This window comes from Aulonocara stuartgranti (genome assembly GCF_965226115.1).
Source record: "Aulonocara stuartgranti genome assembly, chromosome: 20".
In the NCBI taxonomy this organism is placed as follows: Eukaryota; Metazoa; Chordata; class Actinopteri; order Cichliformes; family Cichlidae; genus Aulonocara; species Aulonocara stuartgranti.
In genome coordinates this window covers 11,149,246-11,170,628 of record NC_138956.1, presented here as the reverse complement: position 1 = coordinate 11,170,628, position 21,383 = coordinate 11,149,246, and the positions used below count along the sequence as shown (strand labels likewise).

The window sequence follows — 21,383 nt, the reverse complement described above, 5'->3', positions numbered from 1 at the left end:
TAAAATAAAACAAAACCAATGCACAGCATGGGTAAAACAAACAAAGCAAGAAGAGAAACAACAAAAAACAAACAAACAAAAAAACTCAGCACCAAGTATCATTTTCTAAATTAATTCACTTCATAATGTCTCAGAAACTCAGCTAAAGGTAACCCTATTTCTTCAAAATCTACGCCCTTTCCTCTGACAATATAAGTAAGTCGTTCCAATACAATATATGAAGCCATCTCCTTTACCCACATTTTTACCCCTCCTTTACCCCTTTACCCTGCACCTATTTCACATTTTACTAGCAAAACCAAAGCATGCCTCGCCTACTCCATGCCTTTACTTCCTTAGAAAATACTAATGCATCACGCAAACCTCTCAAATAGAGGTTTTAGTTATAGTTAATCGGAGCATAGTGAAACAAAATAAGTACATTCACAAATAGTATCTACCCCACCTCCCCACCCCCGCCCGAAAAACAACAACAACAAAAACAAAAACATTGTGTTATTAACTGAATGAACTGAGGGCTGCGTCAGGTCCGATAGACTGTACCAAACAGTAGAGGGCGTCAACCTACGGATCTTGCTTCCCGTTAGCCCGTAAAGCTGCAATAACCAAGCCTTGACATTGCAAAGATGGAGGCTGTTATAGTTTAGACCAGGATATACAGAAAGCACAAACTGCGAGTTTCAGAGCTCTGTTATGACATCATTTCCAGCTGGTCAAGGTAAATGGAAAAAAGTACCTGAGCTATCCGCTTAGTAAACATTAGCGTCCTTGCAAAGTTGGATAGTTAGCTAGCACAAATGACAGCCAGCTAATCTAGCTAATGTCAACGAATAGGCTAGCGTAGTGAGCATTAGCTGAGCTAGCTAGCAAGCAACATCGGATCTACTGCAGTGTAGTTTGGGATAATCGATAAGTTATCGCAAGCGGTTTTTATTAACGTTAGTCTCTTGACTTGTTCATAGAGACAACCCAGTCGTTAATTTCATATAATGTCATCTACAATATGAGGAAGATGTTTTGGTGTCAATGCTAGCCATCGTTAGCAATCTGCTCGTTTTCAGAACCGTTTCCTGGTTATTCCTCGGCTTGTTAATTACCCAGCCGAAGTGTAGGGCACAAATGTTTCGTTCCTGTTGTTAGTTTAAGGCTTCAGTGCAAAACAAAACCCGCATCCAACCTTTGCAATGCTGACCGCAATACTTTTTGTTTTCTCTTACCGGAGAGAACGTAACATTAGCCAAAACATGATATATCTAGGCTGTTTGGATCTTTTTTCCTGTCACGGCACATATCAAGAAGTACTCCTTTTTTTTTTTTTAAAGAACTAACCCGCAGTTAGTCCACACTCATTTTACTTTCGCTAATACGTGTTTTGTTGTAGCTAACAAAACATTTAATTACAAATTCCAAAATGTGTGAACTACGCATTTTCATTGGTTGGTCAACTTGTTTGACAAACCAGTCAAACAAGTTAAAGCTGAAAAACTGCTGTGGTGGTCGAGACCTAAACAGTGAAAGAGGTGTGACCATTTCTCTGTTTGCAATGTAACAGCAGTTCACAAGTAGCACGACTGTATCCACTCTGGTATTATAGTTTGGACAAGTAACCGATTGGTAGTGTGCCTAACTTTCCGTATTAAGCTGCCCTCTGGATTTGTGTGTCTGCAGGTGGAGGCAGGAGGTGTGAGTAGAGTGCAGTAGACATCAGCAGCATGTACTCCGAGTGGCGCTCGTTGCAGTTGGTGGTGCAGAGTGACCAGGGCCACCTAAGTGTTTTGCACACCTATCCCCCAAGTGTGGGCACAGAGGTGGCAAATGCTGTGGTCAAACCTCTGGGCACAGCTGTAAGCCCAGTTGCCACAGAGAACATCCTCAAAACAGACAAAGAGGTAAGAAAAGGGTCAACTACGAGCATGTCATTTTAATGCTTTGGTAGTCTGCCATCCTACATCTCTATCACCGTGACATTTTAACTCCAGTTACCAGAGCTAAGTAAACACATGAGTACTTTTAGTGGTATCAGTGTGCTGTTTTGTTTTTTTTTTTTGCTGATGATTATTTACGTAGAAAAATAGAAATTAGAACATACTGTGGTCCATATATTTTTGTATATGTGGCTCTTTAGGAGAGTGTGGGGGAAAACTGGTCTAAGATTATCCACTTAAATATGTAGCACCAACTACATTCATAGGTGATGAAAAGTGTAGTACATGATAATAAAGTAATAATGGGGTTTGGGTCACCATATTTAAAATAAAGGTTCTAAATACATTTTTATATCATTATCAGAATCTGGACTCCCTCTTTTTGTTTTCTTCATCTTCCACTATCATTCTGTTGCTGGTGTTGCTGCACAGTGCTCAGTAAGGGTGTCAGGACTATCTGTTTTGTAGCTACTCTTGCATATGCAGGCCTGACTGATAGTGTTACTTAGATGGTTTCTTCTATCTATTGCTTCTATTAAATGGTTGATGTTTTTGAACACATTAAGTGCACATTATGCAAGAAATGAGAAGAAAGTACTCTGCAAATAGTTTTTATATGACAAACCACCAAAGCACACACAATTAATCCTGTAATGTACAGTATTCGTGACACCTTAAGCTTTTGTGTAGGCTCTAGACACAACTTGACACGGGCCAATTTAAACAGTTAGCTATAAATGTAAACCAGACACAGCTCTGATCTCTTTCTTTGCATGATCCCCATAAACACTGGAACGTCTGCTGACACACACCGCTGTGAGCAAGTTAATGGCAGAGCTCACAGTAAAGCAGCTGCTTCAATTAATGATGTGACAGCGTGTGTCAGGAAGTGATGCGAGTGGAGCTGCGTTGGGTTAAAAATACATCGGCATTACTCAGGTGCACCATGCATCTGAAGTGCTGCTGTGGCTTTGAATGCTGCTTCTTGCTGAGGGTAGAGCATGGATAGGAATACTTAGCCATACTGACCTCTGCAGGATTCTTACACAAAACCATTGTGGGAAATTATGCAAAATATCACTGGAAACTGAGAGCACCTAAGCTGTCTTGTAATCTAGGCTCTTTTTAGTTGCCAAGTATGCAGGTTTATGTTGGGCGGGGGCGGGGGCATATTTTGATTGTATTTGTAGGATACAAGGAGCTTTTCTAAACTTAAACACTGTTGCCATTCTTCCTCTTTCATTAGGATTGGGTGATGTAGCTTCTCTGCAAATATAAGATAATTACTTATAATAAAATATCTAACAATGGTTTGGTTCCCAGGTGAAATGGACTATGGAGGTGCTCTGTTATGGTCTGACCCTCCCCTTAGAGGGGGACACTGTCAAGCTGTGTGTGGACGTGTACACAGACTGGATGATGGCCCTGGTGTCGCCTAGGGACTCGATGCCTCAGCCTGTGGTGAAGGAGCCCAACATGTATGTCCAGACTATTCTAAAGCATCTCTACAACGTCTTTGTACCAAGGTATGTCTAAAAACTTTATTTCCCATTAGCTTGAATTTAAGGATGAATGCCTTTTCACTGAAATCTTGGACTGCTTATATTGCTTTCATGTTCCCTCATTTCAAACAAGCTGTTTCTCCCTCCAGGCCTGAGCAGCATAGTCTGAACCACATCAGGCTTTGCCAGCAGGTTCTGACTGCAGTCCAGAAGCTGGCACGAGAGTCCGTTTCCATGGTGAGAGAGACCTGGGAGGTGCTGCTGCTCTTCCTTCTTCGCATCAATGACACCTTGCTCGCACCGCCCACAGTTGGAGGTAAACAAACCTTTCTCTCCTAAACTGTTCCTTTGTTATCTACTTGGTTATTATTTGTGATGATTAGTTATAATACCCCCCTGTTTTTCCCTTTTTCAGTGGGGGTAGCTGAGAAGCTGGCAGAGAAACTGATGGCAGTGTTGTTTGAGGTGTGGCTGCTGGCGTGTGCCCGCTGCTTTCCCACGCCGCCATATTGGAAGACAGCAAGGGAGATGCTGGCCAATTGGAGGCATCATCCTCCTGTTGTAGAGCAGTGGAGCAGAGTAGCCTGTGCTTTGACCTCCAGGTTAGATTGGATTCAGTTCAACCTTTTGTGTTTTCAGTGGTAAAAGATTTTGTTAGAATTATGATATCTATATGTAGTTAGGTCCACAGGTTGTTGGACAGTGACAGTTTTTGGAGAGATTGCCTTCTTCAATGTAAAAGGCAGTCTCTCCATCTCAGACTAATAGAGCATGCTTTGCAGCTACTGAAGGCAAAGAAATTCACAAACAAGCAGCAACTGAAAGTGGCTGCATTAAAAGCCCAGTAGAACATCTCAAGGGATGAAATGTGGTTTGGTTTTTCGAGGTCTCTGTTAATGCAGTCTGTGTATTCCTGTCTCATTTCTTCGTTTCAGACTCCTGCGGTTTACTCATGGACCGTCCTTCCCACCTTTTAAAGTTCCCGATGAGGATGCCAATTTGATTCCTTTAGAGATGGACAATGATTGTGTGGCCCAGGCGTGGTACCGCTTTCTACACATGCTCAGGTGCTTATTGCCTCAACTGTATAAAAATGCCTTTGCTTGAAAAAGACATGTTCTTTCCTCTTTCTAAACGACATACATGGTGTTTGTTTGTTTTATTTAAGGGGAAGTTGAAGTTGCCTATCTGCTCTAGTTCAAGTCTATTCAACTGCATCCAAACTTTCATGTCTGGCTTTTTTAAATGTTATTTCATTTGTCATTCCCTCCTTTATTTCCTTTTACTTCCTTCGTCTACCCAACCTTATGTCACATTTATTCAAGAAAGATTTAGCAACACTTTTAAAAATTTGGCTTAATCCATTATTACGTTTGCTTTCCTTTTTGTTTCCAGCAACCCAGTGGACCTGAGCAACCCCGCAGTAGTAAGCACCACTCCAAAGTTTCAGGAACAGTTTCTCAATTCGAGTGGCATACCCCATGAAGTGGTATTGCATCCATGTTTGAAACAACTACCCCAGATCTTCTTCAGGGCCATGAGGGGTGTCAGCTGCTTGGTGGATGCCTTCTTGGGTAAGAGGAATCCTAAGTTAAGACGAAAAGCTCAGTTGAGTGATATTTAAGACATTCAAAATGAGGATATACTTAAGGGATGAATGATAAAGCAACTTCAGCTTGGAGACCATTTTTGCAATCCATTATTTAATGGATTATGTTTAAGAAATATGTTGTTCCTGCTTTTGTGGCAGCTACCTGCTTTAGGAATTTATCCCCATATATTATTGTTGCCAGAAATGATTTCAGAAACTGCTGCAAAAGAAAGCGTTACTTTGACAGACGTGTAAGCAGCTGGTTTTTATTGTGATCTGTTTGGCAAAAAGTTTTAAGTCGCTCTAAATTCAGTTTCATCCTGTAATCGTAATCTGTAGAATCTTGTCTTTAACAAACAGTAAAGCCAAACACTTCTGATGGGTTTTATAGCGTAGATGAAAATTTGTGTTATTTGTGATTTATAGAGAGAAAAAGATTTAAAATGTATTTTTTTGCCAGTGTTGTTCTCTTACTACCTCTGAGTAATCTCAAGATGGAGGATGTCAGTCAGTAATACCTGTTTAAAGATTTCAATAGAAACATACCCGTGTGTATTTTTCTCTTTACACTGTAGGTGTCTCTGTTGAAAAGAAAGCTGTACGGGAGAGGGTGTTCACTTTTTGTCCAGTGCCGCTCTCTCATGGTACAGACATCAGCTGATACATGATATAATGTTTTGCTCTGGGCATGTTAGTGGATTGGTCCATTCACTGTTGGTGATGATACTCAGACTCACAAGTGATATATGTCAGATATTCAGGCTAAACTGCAAGATCATCAGGGGGACTCCTGCAGGCATGAAAATGGAAAATCAAAATGGAAATCAGTGATTGGTGATTTGTATCTAACCATTGTCTTGCATGTCTGTGAATCAATGCTGTCTATGATCAACTCACATACTGTCTTAAATAATACTGTAAATGGAAAACTGCTTCAAAATGATTATATTTACCCAAAACATGGTCTGTTCCCTGGGGGGGAAAACAATGGTTGCTGATTTATTTTTTTATTTTTTCGCTGCCAGGCTAATCAGATGACACCGCCCCACCCCCAGATATCTGAGGAAAATTGGACTATTATACCCCGACTCATTTTACTTTTCTGTCACCAGGCATATCACGTCCCAGGGCTGACAGTGCCCCGCCCACTCCAGTCAACAGAATTAGCATGTCGCCGCCGCCCTCAATCACCAACACCACGCCTCCTCATAGCCGCAAGCAGCGCCACACAGTGGTCACCAAAACTACAAGCAAGAGTTCAGCTGTAAGTTCTGTAACTGCTACAGAGATGCAGAACAATAAGTGTAACTGTTAGATGTTTAGAGCTTAGCTTTCTGTTGGTCTGCAGACAGAAAAGAGTTAAATACTTGAACTTGGCACATTATTCTTTCCATGCTGAAGCTGCACTATCTAGAATTTGTAGGCAGTATTTCAGTACACTTGTCCAAATCTTGTGATCTTTTAGTTGAACTAGTCAAGCTGTTTTCAGCCTATTGAGATATCTTCTATTCCCACCGCACCCTGTAGGGCAGTGGTGGTCAGCCAAACAAAACATCGCAGCAGCAACAGCAGCAGCAGCAGCAGCAGCAGACTTCGTCCTCCCCGACTCTTCTTTCCAGCCCCAACCAGAGCAGTTGGGAGTCTCGGCCCCTGCCAGCCCCAGCTCGACCGAAGGTCAACAGCATCCTCAACCTCTTTGGCCAGTGGCTTTTCGACGCTGCTCTCGTCCACTGTAAGCTCCACAGCGGCCTCAGCCGAGACCCCAGCATGACGGGTAAGAAGCGACGCAACGTCTCACGCTGTTTAAAATTATGCATGGGCAAGTCGGTGTTCATAAGTATGTGTTCATATGGAGTTATGTGTTTTTTGGTCTTTATTTAATTTATTTATTTTATTTAATTTTTTGAAAAATTTGTACTCTGTTGTTGGGATATCTTTTTGTTTTTTCACCATTTTCTCTGAAACTCTGTTGGGCCTTTCTGTGTGTGGAGGGCTTGGTTACAAGTGGCCTCGTATGAGATTTCCATCTGACTCTAATCCATTTGCATCGACCAACAATTTAGACCTGGCTCAAACTACATATAGGCTTTAACCCTATCCTAAGGAATTCATACGGTCATTTAATTGGTACAATCATTACTGGCAGCGGAGCTAAGAGTTAATGACAGCACATACACTTTTTAGCGTTTGCAATTGGCCCTCTTTGGCTCTTCTCACATTTCTCTTTTTGGTGTAGTGTCCTGCACGTGTCTATCATGTCTGATTAATGTAAGATATTTGTAATGGTCAGAAGTCATGAGCAAAAAAGAAAAACCACACAATTCATGCCTGATATGAATTGATCCCAAAATATTGGATCTGCTTTGATTTTTTTTCTCTCTCCACTATTTCTGTTATCTTGCAGCCTCTTTTATCCAAATTCTCCTTTCTTATAAATCTTGTAAGTAGGAATGGCAGCTTTTTTTCCCCCTCACTTGATTTGCGTTTCTTGACAAAATCTTCTTGCTTTTGAGTTGAGTTCCTCATGGTCATTGTCATCATCACCATCGTTTTCTGTTCCAACTCCTCGCCATATATAAAAGTTCACCAGCATTCTTTCAGCGTTTCTCCAGAGGTTGATGGAATGGGTTTCACCAAACTGACCACTTGTCTCGACATTAACGTTGCCAGTTTGTGACAGTACCACCCCATTTAAGTTGCCATTTTCTTTTTCCTTTGAGTCACGCTAATCCGTACTATTGTGTTTCAGACTCCCCTCGAGTTTAGCATTGTTTCTTGTATTTTCTTTTTGATGTTGTCAGTTCACTTCAGTTTTGAATTATATTTTTTTTTTATTGGTTTAGTGCCTCAATGCATGAAGTGAATGTGACAGTCATATGATTGCAGCATTGAGGGATGCTGACACAGGGATTTTGCTTTATGTTCCTGCAGCAGTGAACGCCTGACACGTTTTTAGTACGAGCACACTACAACTTCTTCACGCTTTGTGCCGGTGCTAGGCGGAACTTCTATGGCAAACTCTTTGTGTCAGAGTTCCCTTTATTGAATGCTTTTATTAAAGGATGTGAGTGTGTGTTTGCAGTTAATAAAGCCCTTCCTTTCTCTTGTTGTGATAGTGAGTTAATATCTGCTTTTTGTTGCTTTTATGTTTTTGAATTTTTACTGTTAACTTTTCGTTCTAGTGTGCATATAGTATATTTTTGTCTGCTTTTGCCTGTTTTGTCATACATGCATGAAAACTGAGGACTGCAATGGAATTCAGGGTTCTTTCATTCTTTTTTTTCACACTTTGTACAGCGATAGCCACTCAAGTGTCCTTGGAGCTGAGGAGGAAGGGTTCCCAAATGTCCACTGACTCCATGGTGAATAACCCAATGTTTGATGCCAATGAGTTCCCAGAGAGCTATGAAGCAGGACGGGCTGAGGCCTGTGGGACTCTGTGTCGCATCTTCTGTAGCAAAAAAACTGGAGAGGAGATTCTACCAGTTTACCTGTCGAGGTATATACTTTTTTTTTTTGCCAAATTAAACTGGTTTTGTTGCCATCTTCTTAACAGTAGGAAAGAAAATGATATGGTTTTCTTATTTCCTTTTCTGCAGGTTCTACATGGTCCTGATTCAGGGTCTGCAGATTTCTGATTTCATCTGTAGACCAGTTTTGGCTTCTATCATTCTCAACTCTTCCTCTCTCTTCTGTACTGACCTAAAGGGCATCAATGTGGTGGTGCCCTACTTCATAGCTGCGCTGGAGACCATTGTGCCAGACAGGTTAGACTGGTAGTTTACTTTCATTTGAGACCATTATTTGTTTTTACTCAGTCATGTAAATGTGTTATGTTAGAAATCAATTATATTACTTAAAGCATGTCTCCATTATTTTTGTTAGGGAACTGTCCAAATTTAAGATGTATGTAAATCCTACTGATCTGAGGAGAGCCTCCATCAACATCCTGCTTGCTATGCTCCCACTGCCACATCACTTTGGCAACATCAAATCAGAGGTAATGACTTTGGCGATATTTATCTTTAAGCTGATAGTAACAGTCTTGCTTAATGCTGTGTATTGTACACACATTGGTGGCTCTTTCTTCAAATATTAAACTCTTTAAAACCTGTTGATGATTACGTAATCATAAAACAAGCCCTGAAACCTTTTCTTGTTGCAGAGTTTAAAGTTAGTCAAGGTTGCTAACCACACTGACTCTGTGTTCTTTAGGTTCTGTTGGAGGGAAAATTCAACGAGGAAGATGGCTGGCCTCATGACCAGCCTGTGTCTTTCCTTTCACTGAGGCTGCGTCTTGTCAATGTCCTCATAGGAGCTCTGCAGACAGAGACTGACCCCACCAACACACAGCTCATACTGGGTATTTGCTGATAGCTTCATATATTTGATTGCAGTTATTTTAACTCTGTATATTGTTTGTACTTTATGATTGTGTAAAATTGTTGTTTTTTTTTTGTTTAATTATTACTTTTATCCCTTTTTTCAGGTGCAATGCTAAATATTGTTCAAGACTCAGCTTTATTAGAGTCCATAGGCGCCCAGACTGAAACAGTAAGCTTGTTTTCTGCTAATTAGTTAATATTTACGGTGCTACAAGCTGGACTGGGCATTAAGATTTCTGTGTTTTTCGGTGGCAGGGGAGCATAGATGGCAGCCACTCAACCCTGAGGAGTCAGGGTCACAGCCGTACCAACAGTGGCATCAGCTTCAACAGTGGAGGCAGCACGGAGGCCACCAGCCCAGACTCTGAACGCCCTGCACAGGCGCTTCTCCGTGACTATGGTAGGACATGCCGCTCCTGAACATACACTAATATTTTTGTGCTTAATGAATTAACACAATAATACTTTATTTGGTCAGATAGCAGGTTTGCTGAAAGATTATTTCTAATGATCCCTGGCTGATTTCTCATTAGCTTCCAACTCCTCTTGACTCGTTTGTGGTTTTTTTTATAGCTAACGTGGTTAAAGTGGTATGCAGAGTTAAGAAGCGTTGGGTAAAATATCTTTGTAGGTGATGTAAAGTGTTTGCTGTGATGTTGTTTAAGAAGAATTTGGGATTGGGGTGGGTGGAGTTTCTGCTTTGATTTGCATTTTTTTTTCTCTTAATGATTGGTTGCAACAATGTTGCCTAATCAAATGGATTTCAAATTTAGTATTTACTGTGCAGGGCTGAGTGATGTTTTGTTTTCATTTGATCATTTTCTTTTTTGCACAAATTTATGTCTGTTTTCAGTGAACAGTGCTTCACATAGGCAGTCGTTTTCCAGCAGGAAACTGGGGGAAGGGATTGCTTGGTTCCTGTGAGACACATCTGTAGGACTATAGCATTGTGTTGTGAGGCTTAGTACAGGAAAAGCAATGCTTTAGAGTGGGTCATCTGTTGTTATAAATGCTGCAGCCATTTCAGTGTTATTTGGGTTTTCTAGTCAGTTTCTGTTCTGGTCCGTTCATTTAATTTCTTAACATTATCTCTTAAAAAAAACACTTGACAGTGCAGAGTTCTTTGTAACAGAGGTTGTAGTAAAAAACGGAAATAAAGAAGATTGTTGTTGTGTCACATACCTCACACAAGGTTGCGTTGCTTCCACTTGTAAAATTTCTTTTCTGGGACAAAGGTGTCCAGATAGTGGACTTTACATTGTTGTTGAAAATCAGTCTTAGGACTCTTTGTTTTCAAAGTTTTTAGCCCCTGTAAAAAGTAGCTCAAACTAGGAAAGTCTTTTGTCAGATGAACTGGAATTTTCCTTCCACTTACATATATTTAATGTAATTGGGTGATAAATGTTAAGTAATTCTTAAAAATTTCAGTGTTCCTCTGTTTTTAAAAAAAATCTCGTAATTATTTGTTAAAATAAAACTTGAAAATGCTATTTTGATGTAAAAATGCTAACATCACTCAGTTCTGTTCCTCAGCAGCTTGTTTACTGCTGTCTCTTTTTTACTCTGCCTGTATTTTGCTCAGGATTGTGTGCTTTGCTGTATTCTTTCACCTCTAATGCATGTTGTATGTTAATATAAAGCAATATCTGCTAACACCTGAGCATTCAGAAATGTCTTTCTGTGTGACTTTCTAGCTTTGGTGCTTTAATCCTGCATTGCTCTATTCTTTGCAGTGTTTGGTATTTTGGGGTGTTATATGATCTAGCTCTTCCAGATACTGCGGCAGGCCTGCTGGTGCGCAGCATCCACCTGGTCACTCAGAGGCTCAACTCCCAGTGGAGACATGACATGAGCATTTCACTCGCTGCCCTGGAACTGCTGGCTGGACTGGCCAAGGTAACTTGAACACCATAGAAGCTCAGTGTAAGAATGTGCAGTCATTACTAGCTGGACTAGCTAAGATAACTGTCGTGTTCCAGTACACCAATGTTACTCAGGCCTCAGCAGCTTTAGTTACTGTAGTCTTAAAAAAAAAAAAAAAAAAAAAAAACCTTTAAAAAATCAATTAAAAAAAAAAGAAGAGTTTTTGAAAGAGCTCTATTCCAGGAACACCCTTAATAAAATGTCTGGGCCGATTATGGGGTCAAGCGAAACCAGCTGCGTGTAGGGCGTGCTAACTTATACCGATAGTTATTATGCCCCATTCCCAAATGACACAGTGCAGCTTCACAGAAGACTTGTGATACATTTGGGTGTTTTTTGCCACCTTCAGTCAGATAATTTCCTAGCTCAGAATAAGGGAGTTGCCCTCACATTGTACCACAGATTACTGTAAAGAGAGTTTCTCTAACTTGTAATGACTGTGAAGTTTGTGTTTGCAATCACACTGCCAAAATGCATGAGCAATTAATATGTCAATATTCTACTTAATACAGAATTCCGAGTATAGAAAAGACGATATTCTTGTCTTTTGGCACAACCCACTTTCACTGTTGCACTTTTTTTGTTGCACTGTTGTGTCTGCACTGCCTTGTGCTTGTATCATTCTGTTCTGTCTGGTGTTGCACTGTTTTTGCTTTGTTTTGTCTTTTTGTTTTTTGCAACTTTTGCCATTTTTGCACACTTGCACTTTATTTAGTCATGTGTTGATCACCTGTTATATGTAGCACCAGGGTCTTGGAGGAACGTTGTCTCACTTCACTGTGTAATGTACCACTGCACATGGTTGAAATTACAATAAAGCGACTTGACTTCACTGTTCCTTTACATACTTTTCTACTCATAATCAAATATGTTGTCATTTTGGAAAAAAAGGGCAACATTTTTAAACCAAATTTTTTCACAGTTGCATAAAACAAACCACTTTTAAAATGTATCTAATATAGAAGATTTTTTTCCTGTGTCTTTGTGTATGTCTTAATCAGGTGAAGGTGGGGGTCGACTCTGCAGACCGTAAACGTGCTGTCAGCTCGATATGTGGTTACATTGTGTTCCAGTGTAGCCGTCCAGCTCCTCTTCAATCCAGAGACCTCCACTCCATGATTGTAGCTGCCTTCCAGTTTCTGTGTGTGTGGCTCACAGAACACCCTGACATGTTGGATGAGAAAGTAAGTCTAAAGACCTTTTTCCCTCTCTCTTTCATGTATGTCGGTAGGTAAGAGAAAATCTATATATTGTTTTGTATTTTCTTTTGCTCCAGGACTGTTTGGTTGAGGTTTTGGAAATTGTGGAGTTGGGAATCTCAGGCAGTAAGTCCCGTCAGGAGCAAGAAGTTCGACATAAAGGGGAGAAGGAGCACAACCCGGCTTCCATGAGAGTGAAGGATGCTGCTGAGGCAACTTTGTCCTGGTGAGACTAAAGCCCCCTTTTTTCATTAGTACCTACTCCGGTCAGCTTACCATGCTTTTCAGGGTTTTCCATTTGGTCATAGTACCTGGTGCCAGGTACTTTATTTAGCACCTACTCCGCCGGGCTTCCAAGCAATCGTATCCAAAAATGTGACATCAACAGACTGCATGCCACCAGTCAGTGGCATCACTTGAGTGGCATCATGATGAGTCATGAGAGCGTCTCATTCAGGAAAATCCAAACCAAGCAACGAGGGGAACGGCTACAAAAACACAACGCTGTGGTCCCCAAGTCTGACAAAAAAAAGCCACAGACCGAGCACCAGGTATATCGTTGCCTCAACGCCCAGCTTTGTTGTAGCATTCATGTCACGCACTAATTACGCCACGGGACGCTCGGCTGCATTGCTATAACCACAACCAGGCACATTAGGTGGTAGTGGATTGTAATAGAATGGGAGTCCGGTCAAGATCAGACTAGGTACTAATGGAAAAAGGCAAACATTTTTCATTGTAAAATGGTTACGTTACCATTTCATCACCTGTATAAGTCTTGTGATGTGACCAGCAGTCTGCAGCAAACACCAGATTTCCTACTGTGGGATCTCCTTATCTTTAAACTTAAACACTTGTATTGCACATTGGCTTTTTGATAAGCTAGTAAAAGTATGTCTACTGTAAATTGTCCTTTGTTTGCTAGATAGGCTAGACAGATTGATATCACCTCCAGTGGCAGTCAATCACACAATAAATTTGTATATAACTTAAATTTAGCTACCTGTGACAAAGCACAGCCAAAAAGTCAGCCACAGCCACAGACCGAGAATCTCAGCTGCACACAAAAACAGCTGCGCAATGACTAAACTCTTCCTGTTTATAAAGGTCTATCAGAACTGGGTCCAAAAATGGAGTTTACTGAATAGTTTATAACAAAGTGTAAATAAAATCGCACTATTTTGCCCCAGATATTCATCCAGCAAACCTCTCGGCTGTGAGGGGAAACTCCCCACTCAGCATAGCCGTGGGTTGCGACTTGGCCAGTCAGCCAGAGAAATTCACCCCCATAGTGATGCTGATGACTTTTCCATCATTAGACTTGGTGATAACACTGAAGTGGATTGTGACTGATTCTTATAAACCAAGTAGGGTTTTTCTTCAAAATCTTTTATGACTGTGCTAAAGTGTTGTTGCTTCTGTTGTTTATTTTTCTGCTTCCTCAGCATCGGAGCTGGCCCACTTTTTTTGCTGAACCTTCATACACATGACTTTTGGATAGTGAAATATGTTGCATTCATTGACCCAGTTTGCTTGTATTTATGTTCTTTCTTATATTTGTGTTTCCCTGGTGCTCCCTAGTATCATGCAGGTGTTGGGGGCCTTCCCGTCTCCCAGTGGGCCTGCGTCTACTTGCAGCTTGCTGAATGAAGATACTTTGATTCGCTATGCCAGACTCAGTGCCACAGGAGCCAGTAACTTCCGTTACTTTGTCCTGGAAAACTCTGTCATCCTTGCAATGCTGGAGCAACCTCTTGGCAATGAGCAAAGTCAGTAGCTTATTGTCTCGCTTTTGATATTTTTAGTTAATAAATTTGAATGCTGGGAGAAAACAAAGTGTCTGGTATGCTTTTAATATGGGTCTGTTTTTGTCCTCACAGACCCCAGTCCTTCTGTGACAGTTTTGATCCGGGGAACGGCTGGTCGACATGCCTGGACCATGCAGCTCTTCCATCAACCGAGAGGGGCCAGGGCTAATCAGAGGGTGAGATCGCACTCTAGATTAATACTAATTAAAGTTAACACATTTTAAGCTAACTTTGCTAAAACATATTTTAAAGTTGCACCATTTTGTCAAACTTGTAGCACCACATCTGATAACACATCTCTGTTATATATCTGTTTTCTTCTCCCCTCCCGCAGCAGGTGTTTGTTCCTGAAGGCCGTCCAACACCCAACAATGATGTGGGGATTAAGTACAATGTGAAACAGAGGCCCTTCCCTGAGGAGGTGGATAAGATCCCGCTTGTCAAAGCTGATGTCAGTATCCCTGACCTGGATGACATTGTTAGTAAGGAGGTGAGAGATCAGCTTCCCGTCGAACCCTATAATTAAGCTTCTATCCACATTATGTCTGATAACACAAAAATTAAGTTATTCTCTTACAGGTATCGGGTAAACCATGATTTGTTATATCTTAAAGAGTATTGTTTGTTATTGCACAAACTTAGGTGTCTTGTATGGGCTGGGAGGAAGATTCGAGAGCTTCAGATTCACTGAACAGAATTTGCCCTCGTGTGAGTTGTTGGAAACAGGAGGGCTCATTGGGTGTTGTGTTAAATAGGTCAAATCATCTGGTTTAGTGGTGATCATTTTGTGTGGTTTCTCAATCCTTTGCAGTTTCTCTGTGAAACTACTGGTGCTTCTCTAACACTGTCTCAACAAACTTTTATAAGGGCTGGAGAATGCAAACCAGTACAACAGCCCTTTAATAAACTAAAGGGCTGTGTACTGGATTGCATTTGATGGTATGGGTGATCCATTATTAAATGTTTCCCATGGTTATAAAGTACAGATGACACTGTCATAACGTTTCCTCTCACCTTTGGGGGTCAGTATCTGTTTGGACTGTGAGGGTTCTGCTTCAATTCACGTTGAGCTCATGCAGTCGACGACTGTTCACGAGGCCCTGTTTTAAAGATGTCCCGCCCCCATCTTTTCAGCTGGAAGTTCAGCACGACAAGCTTCGTAATCTGATGACCAAGCAGATAGAGTATGAGAACGCCTTGGAGCGACACAGTGAGGAAATCTGGAAGTCCACTCCTTTTCCTGACCCACAGACAGACTGCAAACCCCCTCCACCCTCACAGGAGTTCCAGACAGCACGTCTCTTCCTCTCCCACTTTGGCTTCTTGTCTCTGGAGGCACTTAAGGTCAGTTACTTTTTAATGTCAGATTACAAACTCTTTGATTGATCGGTATTAAATATACATGCTAATTGGTAGGTTTCCATTGTCTTTCTATTTAAAGCCTTTTTCAGATAAACGATGGGTTGGTTCTTTTTGTTCTTTCTACTATTCCGTAAAAGTTGTGATGGAGATCTTAATATTTCTCATCTTGTAACATTTATGTATCACTTTAAATACGGCACAAGTTTGAGTGTATGTTATCGCATTAATGGATAGTATAGATCTTGAGTTGCTGAGCTAATATGAAGACATGTTTGCAAGAATGTGCTAAACTGCTGTACATGAAAGAAAGATGAACTTCTAAAAGCTCTTTAATTTGAAAAAAGGTCATATTAAAAATGTTGCCTATCTGATCCTGACAAAAAATACTTAAATCTGTGAAATAAAATGTATTTGTTAGAATAATGTTTACATAACCCTTCATAGGAACCCAACAACAGTCGTCTACCTCCTCACCTGATTGCCCTGGAGTCATCCTTGCCAGGATTTTTTGATGACATCAGCTACCTGGACCTGCTTCCCTGCCGACCTTTTGACACGGTCTTTATTTTCTATGTGAAACCTGGACAGAAAAGCAGTCATGAGGTAAGGGAATACAGATTGATTGATTATTGTTTACCTTTACAATGTACTGATGTTAACTTAGTTACTTCTTCCAGTTACTTATTTATTTACACACATAAAGAGGAACAGGAAGAAGAAACTCTTTCATTATCTTGTTCTTGTTGTTGGTGATCAGATCCTAAGGAATGTAGAGTCTTCGGCCAGCGTCCAGCCCCACTTCTTGGAGTTCCTGTTATCCTTGGGTTGGCCTGTGGACGTGGGACGCCACCCAGGCTGGACAGGACACTTGGACACCAGCTGGTCTGTGAATTACTGCTCTGATAGCAATGATGTACAAGCAGGTAAGACACTAAGATGGTCATCGCAATTGTTATTTATCTGTTTATATGTTATTAGTAACTCAATGAATCTTTGTTTGTTTTTCCAGAGGAAGCGGGTACACCGGAGGACACTGGTGGTTCGGTGTTCAACGGAGAGAAGAAAGTTTTGTACTATGCTGATGCTCTGACAGAAATCGCCTTTGTGGTTCCTTCTCTAACAGAACACTCAGGTCAGTATTCACGATCTTCAATATGAATTCAAAGATACTGAAAGCCTCTGTGCTGAATTGGAGTTGCAATTTGCTCTCATTTGGCAGAGGAGTCTTCAGTGCACAGTGACTCCACGGTGGAGGCAGACACCAACTCAGAACTCATGCCCGGTGTGCTCAAACAACCCAATCTCACACTGGAACTGTTCCCCAACCATTCTGAAAGCATGGAGTCCGCTAAAAAGGTAGATTTCAGCTTCTGTGAGTATATGTGGCCTCTAATGTTTGATGTAATGCTTGATCAAAATGAATTTACCTGTTTTATCTAGCTGAGTCCTTTAGTGAAGGCAAAGAGGTCATCGACTGGAAAATCCTTCCCCCAACTGGGGCCTGAAACAAAGGCGTTTGTGGTCTGGGTGGAGCGCTTTGATGATATTGGTAGGTATAAAGTCTCTATTCGGCCCACCACCCCTCCTCTCATACTGTAATTTAAGACTAGCCCCCTTCATAGATTATAGTCAGCCAGCAGGTTTATCCTCACAAAATATTTTAGTATAAAATACTTAATCTCTGCACTGTTAGATGTTGTCTGTAAGAAGGTGTTTGCCAAATTATCAATGTGCATGAAAGTCTTCATTTCTCTGTTTTTTGTTTGTTTTTTTAGAGAACTTCCCTTTGACCGACCTTTTAGCGGAAACCAGCACGGGCTTGGAAGCTAGCATGAGCAACAGCACTTCCTGCAGGTATTCACAAGTTTATGCTTAATGCACTTTCCTGCCAGTATAAAAAAAACATGTGGTTTCTGAATTGGTTTTGGTCAGGTGCAAAAAGGAAGAACGAAAAAAAAAAAACAATGCTGCAAAACCCAATGTGCAAAACAGGAAGTGCTATGCAGCGGGCTGAAAAGAGGAACTGTGGCAGAGCAGTGACAGCAGTTGTCAAGTGACTTGAAAGAAAAATGAATTAAAAGCATTTTTGTAAACATTGCTCCTTTGTTCACCATCAGCAGAATTACACAGTTATTTAAATAGACAGAGTACATGCATTTGAAATGTAGCTATCTTCTTATCCTATCTTTGCCTCCCTTTTCACTTTATTCGTAATGTTGCAGGTCGGGGTTACTAGAAAAAGACGTTCCTTTGATCTTCATCCACCCTCTGAAGACGGGACTCTTCAGGATCCGCTTGCATGGTGCTGTGGGTAAATTTGGCATGGTGATTCCTCTGGTGGATGGCATGGTGGTCAGCCGCAGAGCTCTTGGTAATTGCTCATTTATCTTCCACTTACTTAACTTGTCCATCCTTACCTTACCACACTTCAGCTTTTTTCATGCATCATAAGGAATCATTTTCTCACTATTAATGCGCACGCATGAGTATTGCACAATGGATGTTTTTACTTGGAAATGCACAGGAAATAAACTCCCATTTAGAAAGTGTGTGGTGTTTCCCTCTGAAGTTCTGGTTTCTAATGTAAAAGTATTGCTCATCTGTGTCGTCAAGTTGCATCACCAGGCTTTGAAAGAACCCATTTAAGGCATTTATTTAACTTTCCTGTGTTGATGAACAAGTTTAACTTTGGGGGGAAATAAAAAAAAGTCTTACTCTGTTGAATGTGCTGCAACTCTTGGCCAGCAGATGGCACAGTTAAGTGTTTTGGTTTTATCTGTGGCTCTACACTTTCACACATAATACTCTAAATCCACGTAACTCACATTGGCTGTGTCGCGCGTGAGTACTGATGAGCTTCTGTTTGTGTGTCTGCCTCTCAGGGTTCCTCGTGCGCCAAACGGTCATCAACGTATGCCGACGGAAGCGTCTGGAGAGCGACTTGTACAACCCTCCTCACGTGAGGCGGAAGCAGAAAATAACCGAAATTGTGCAGCGTTACCGCAACAAACAACTGGAGCCCGAGTTTTACACCTCGCTCTTCCATGAGGTGGGGGAGGGAAAGCCTCACCTCTAACCCTCTCCCCCGTCTCCTGTCCTAACACTGGCACACAAGCGCACACAACAATACACACATGCACGCACACACCCCCGTTATTCTGTACTCATAAACCACCTACAACTGTGCTTGTACACACACAGACACACACATGCACACACAGAATCTTTATATTTATACTGTATAATTTTGTTATTTATATGAATACATATATCAGCACTGTTTGCCTTTGACTCTTAGATCAAAGTGTCAAAAACCATGCCAAGGTGGGGAAAAAACAAACGACATTTCTGTGTTGCGGCTACTCACTGAAGATCTGAACGGCTGAAGTTCAACAGTGAACTTTGCTCCTCGTTTTTAGGTTCACGCTTTGTGGCAAAACAATTTCTGCTTGTCTTTAACCGCAATACAGTAGTTACACTGTTGGCCTTTCTGAACTTGTAAAAAGTTTGTCCGTCGAACCTTGTAATATGAATGAACTTCAAGAGGTTTGGTAATACAGAGTTGTGTCCAAAATCCAGATCTGCTCATCTGTTTTTGTTTCTAACAGATTTATGGTTGGATTATTATTATTATCATTTTTTTTGCCAAGGAGATAAACATCTTGTATCCACCTTAAAATGTCGTAAACACATATATATGTATATATAGCTTCAATGCAGGTAACTTAAAAGTTGACCCGTCATTGGATCTGACGACAGACTTCCTCGACATTCACACACATACACACACATGCAGACACACACCCTGCTTTAGTCTTCCTAGTGTGAACGCACACTTGGCCTCCGCAGCAGCTGACTAAGCACATGAGACGTTTATAGTTTTGTATCGTTTTCTTCTGGCTTTTACTGTATGTAGACGTCATTTTTGACACTTGTGCTCTGTGCCAGGCCATCCCATTGCGCAGCTGCCACTACATTTTGTGTGTGCATATATGAGTAAGAGTGTGTGTGTGTGTACACAGCAACATTTGCTTGTCCAGCCAGTCACTTGACACTACAAGGAGTCCGAGACCCCTAAAAGCCCAACACGTTGCATTTAAGGTTGAATCCTGTCACTTTAAGATATACAATTTTGAAAATGCCACGACATACGTCGATCGCGACATTAGATTTTAGTTTACTCTTAATGCTTGGAAACACAAGAGTTTACTAATAGTGAGAGGGGCTACAGAGCTCCTGGAGTTTGCGCTTGATGTTTTCAGGCCTAATTTGAAATCACCACATTTTTAAGGTTGCAAGTATCTCATTACGAAGCAGAACCAGAGCACAGTTTTTAAGTGTCTCGCTCCTCCAAACAAAATCTATGTGATAGATTCAGAGGCCAAAATACTTGTAGCTAACAGGATTATGTGACTTTATTTTGGCTGATCAAAGCTGTATTTTCTTTCTTTTTCTCCTTTTCTTTTCTTTGGAAATGTAAACCCAGGAAGAGATAATATTTAACATGTCAGTTATCTTCAGTTTGGATTGCAGAAATGTGCACTTTTGCCTTCACAAATGTTATGATAATTCTTTTTTTTCTTCTTTTTTTTTTAAATACAATTTCACTCTTATTTTTCTCACTGTACTTTTGGTTTTAATTCAAGCCCTCTCACTGTCTGCCTGTAACAATGTGAATTTATTTATCACAGAGATGGAGCAGGGCAAACACCTTTAGTTTCTTTTGTTATATTGGAAAGTCTTAATGCACTGAGCACATTTTTATGTTCATTTTATGTTTATTTTCTATTCTCTTTGGTTACCTTACATGTCCTCTTTTGTACTTTTGTGCATTTTTGGAAGAAAAATCCTGCTGAAGGAAGAGTTTTATCTTGTGAAATATGAATGAAGAGGACGCGTTGTGGAGTTTTTAAACCTGTCGTGTCTAATTGTGACTCTCTTTTTATGACAGTGCTGTATGCACATGCCTTTTTCGGAAGGAAAGTACATACAATGAAAGACAAACTACATACAATGAGTCACACGTTGTATCCTGTAAGTCCTCTGAGGTTTGAGCATATTTAAGGATTTGCCATGTACAGAAGCAGAGGATAATATGTAAATATGTGATAGATCAAGGCATTTACAAGTTGTTGCATTCCTCATCTGAGATGGCAGAAAAAGATATGTATGTATGCGTTTTTTTGTGTGTGGGAGGAACGCAATGGGTATTGAATGTAACATGCATCAATTAAAACTATTATTGACATTTTAATATCCTTCCATTCATAATATTTGACTTTTTCTTCACAGATTGAAATCTTTTTCCTCTTAATATTTTTTTATATTCTGTTCAGTGAGTTTCTTTCTGAAAGCAGATGTGTTTAGAACCTGTCAGATGAATTAGAATATTAACTGTGAATATTTGCACCACCTGCAGAGTGAACCTGCCCTCTGGTGTGGACTGGGTCTGACTGCAAAGATACTTGAGGGACATTATCTGTAACCCAAGGCTGAGATAGTGACAGCCAATAAGCCTGTATGCCCTGAAGCTATTTTAAAATATTTATGTTCTGCAACTGAAATAAATAAATAAATAAATAAATGATTTGGTTAACAATATTGATAAATCCAGATTATGAAAAACAGCTTAGCCTAGGCTTCTGGGCACAGGTTTGAACCTTTAATTGCCAGCAAGGTGAATGGAGG

General features: G+C 40.7%; 1 protein-coding gene across 10 annotated transcripts; it reads left to right on the top strand.

Moving 5' to 3' along the window:
- Positions 1–542: 542 nt before the first annotated feature.
- On the top strand, positions 543–20,949 carry ralgapb (Ral GTPase activating protein non-catalytic subunit beta). 10 transcript variants are annotated; one of them, XM_082519936.1, is made up of 32 exons: positions 543–718; positions 1,669–1,889; positions 3,249–3,451; positions 3,577–3,743; positions 3,843–4,029; positions 4,363–4,494; positions 4,823–5,001; positions 5,594–5,662; positions 6,131–6,282; positions 6,546–6,792; positions 8,316–8,517; positions 8,618–8,785; positions 8,904–9,018; positions 9,234–9,381; positions 9,508–9,572; positions 9,659–9,803; positions 11,169–11,299; positions 12,328–12,510; positions 12,603–12,751; positions 14,107–14,294; positions 14,406–14,509; positions 14,671–14,823; positions 14,976–15,041; positions 15,468–15,677; positions 16,140–16,298; positions 16,453–16,618; positions 16,705–16,827; positions 16,915–17,051; positions 17,136–17,244; positions 17,471–17,549; positions 17,918–18,066; positions 18,578–20,949. In XM_082519936.1, the coding sequence occupies exons 2-32, from the start codon at positions 1,713–1,715 to the stop codon at positions 18,769–18,771; spliced, it is 4,656 nt and encodes a 1,551-aa protein (XP_082376062.1). In that variant the 5' UTR covers positions 543–718; positions 1,669–1,712; the 3' UTR covers positions 18,772–20,949. The 10 variants fall into 10 exon arrangements, with proteins under 10 accessions (XP_082376062.1, XP_082376060.1, XP_082376063.1 ...); XM_082519934.1 differs by having other exon boundaries at positions 14,668–14,823; XM_082519937.1 differs by having other exon boundaries at positions 544–718; positions 11,178–11,299; positions 14,668–14,823.
- The last annotated feature ends 434 nt before the right edge of the window (positions 20,950–21,383 follow it).

Bases quoted from the DNA above. Each gene is read 5' to 3' on its own strand.
- ralgapb (XM_082519934.1), top strand. From the start codon at position 1,713: ATGTACTCCGAGTGGCGCTCGTTGCAGTTGGTGGTGCAGAGTGACCAG. The intron at 4,495-4,822 runs GTGCTTATTGCC...TTTTGTTTCCAG, and splicing joins CGCTTTCTACACATGCTCAG to CAACCCAGTGGACCTGAGCA. The intron at 6,283-6,545 runs GTAAGTTCTGTA...CGCACCCTGTAG, and splicing joins CTACAAGCAAGAGTTCAGCT to GGCAGTGGTGGTCAGCCAAA.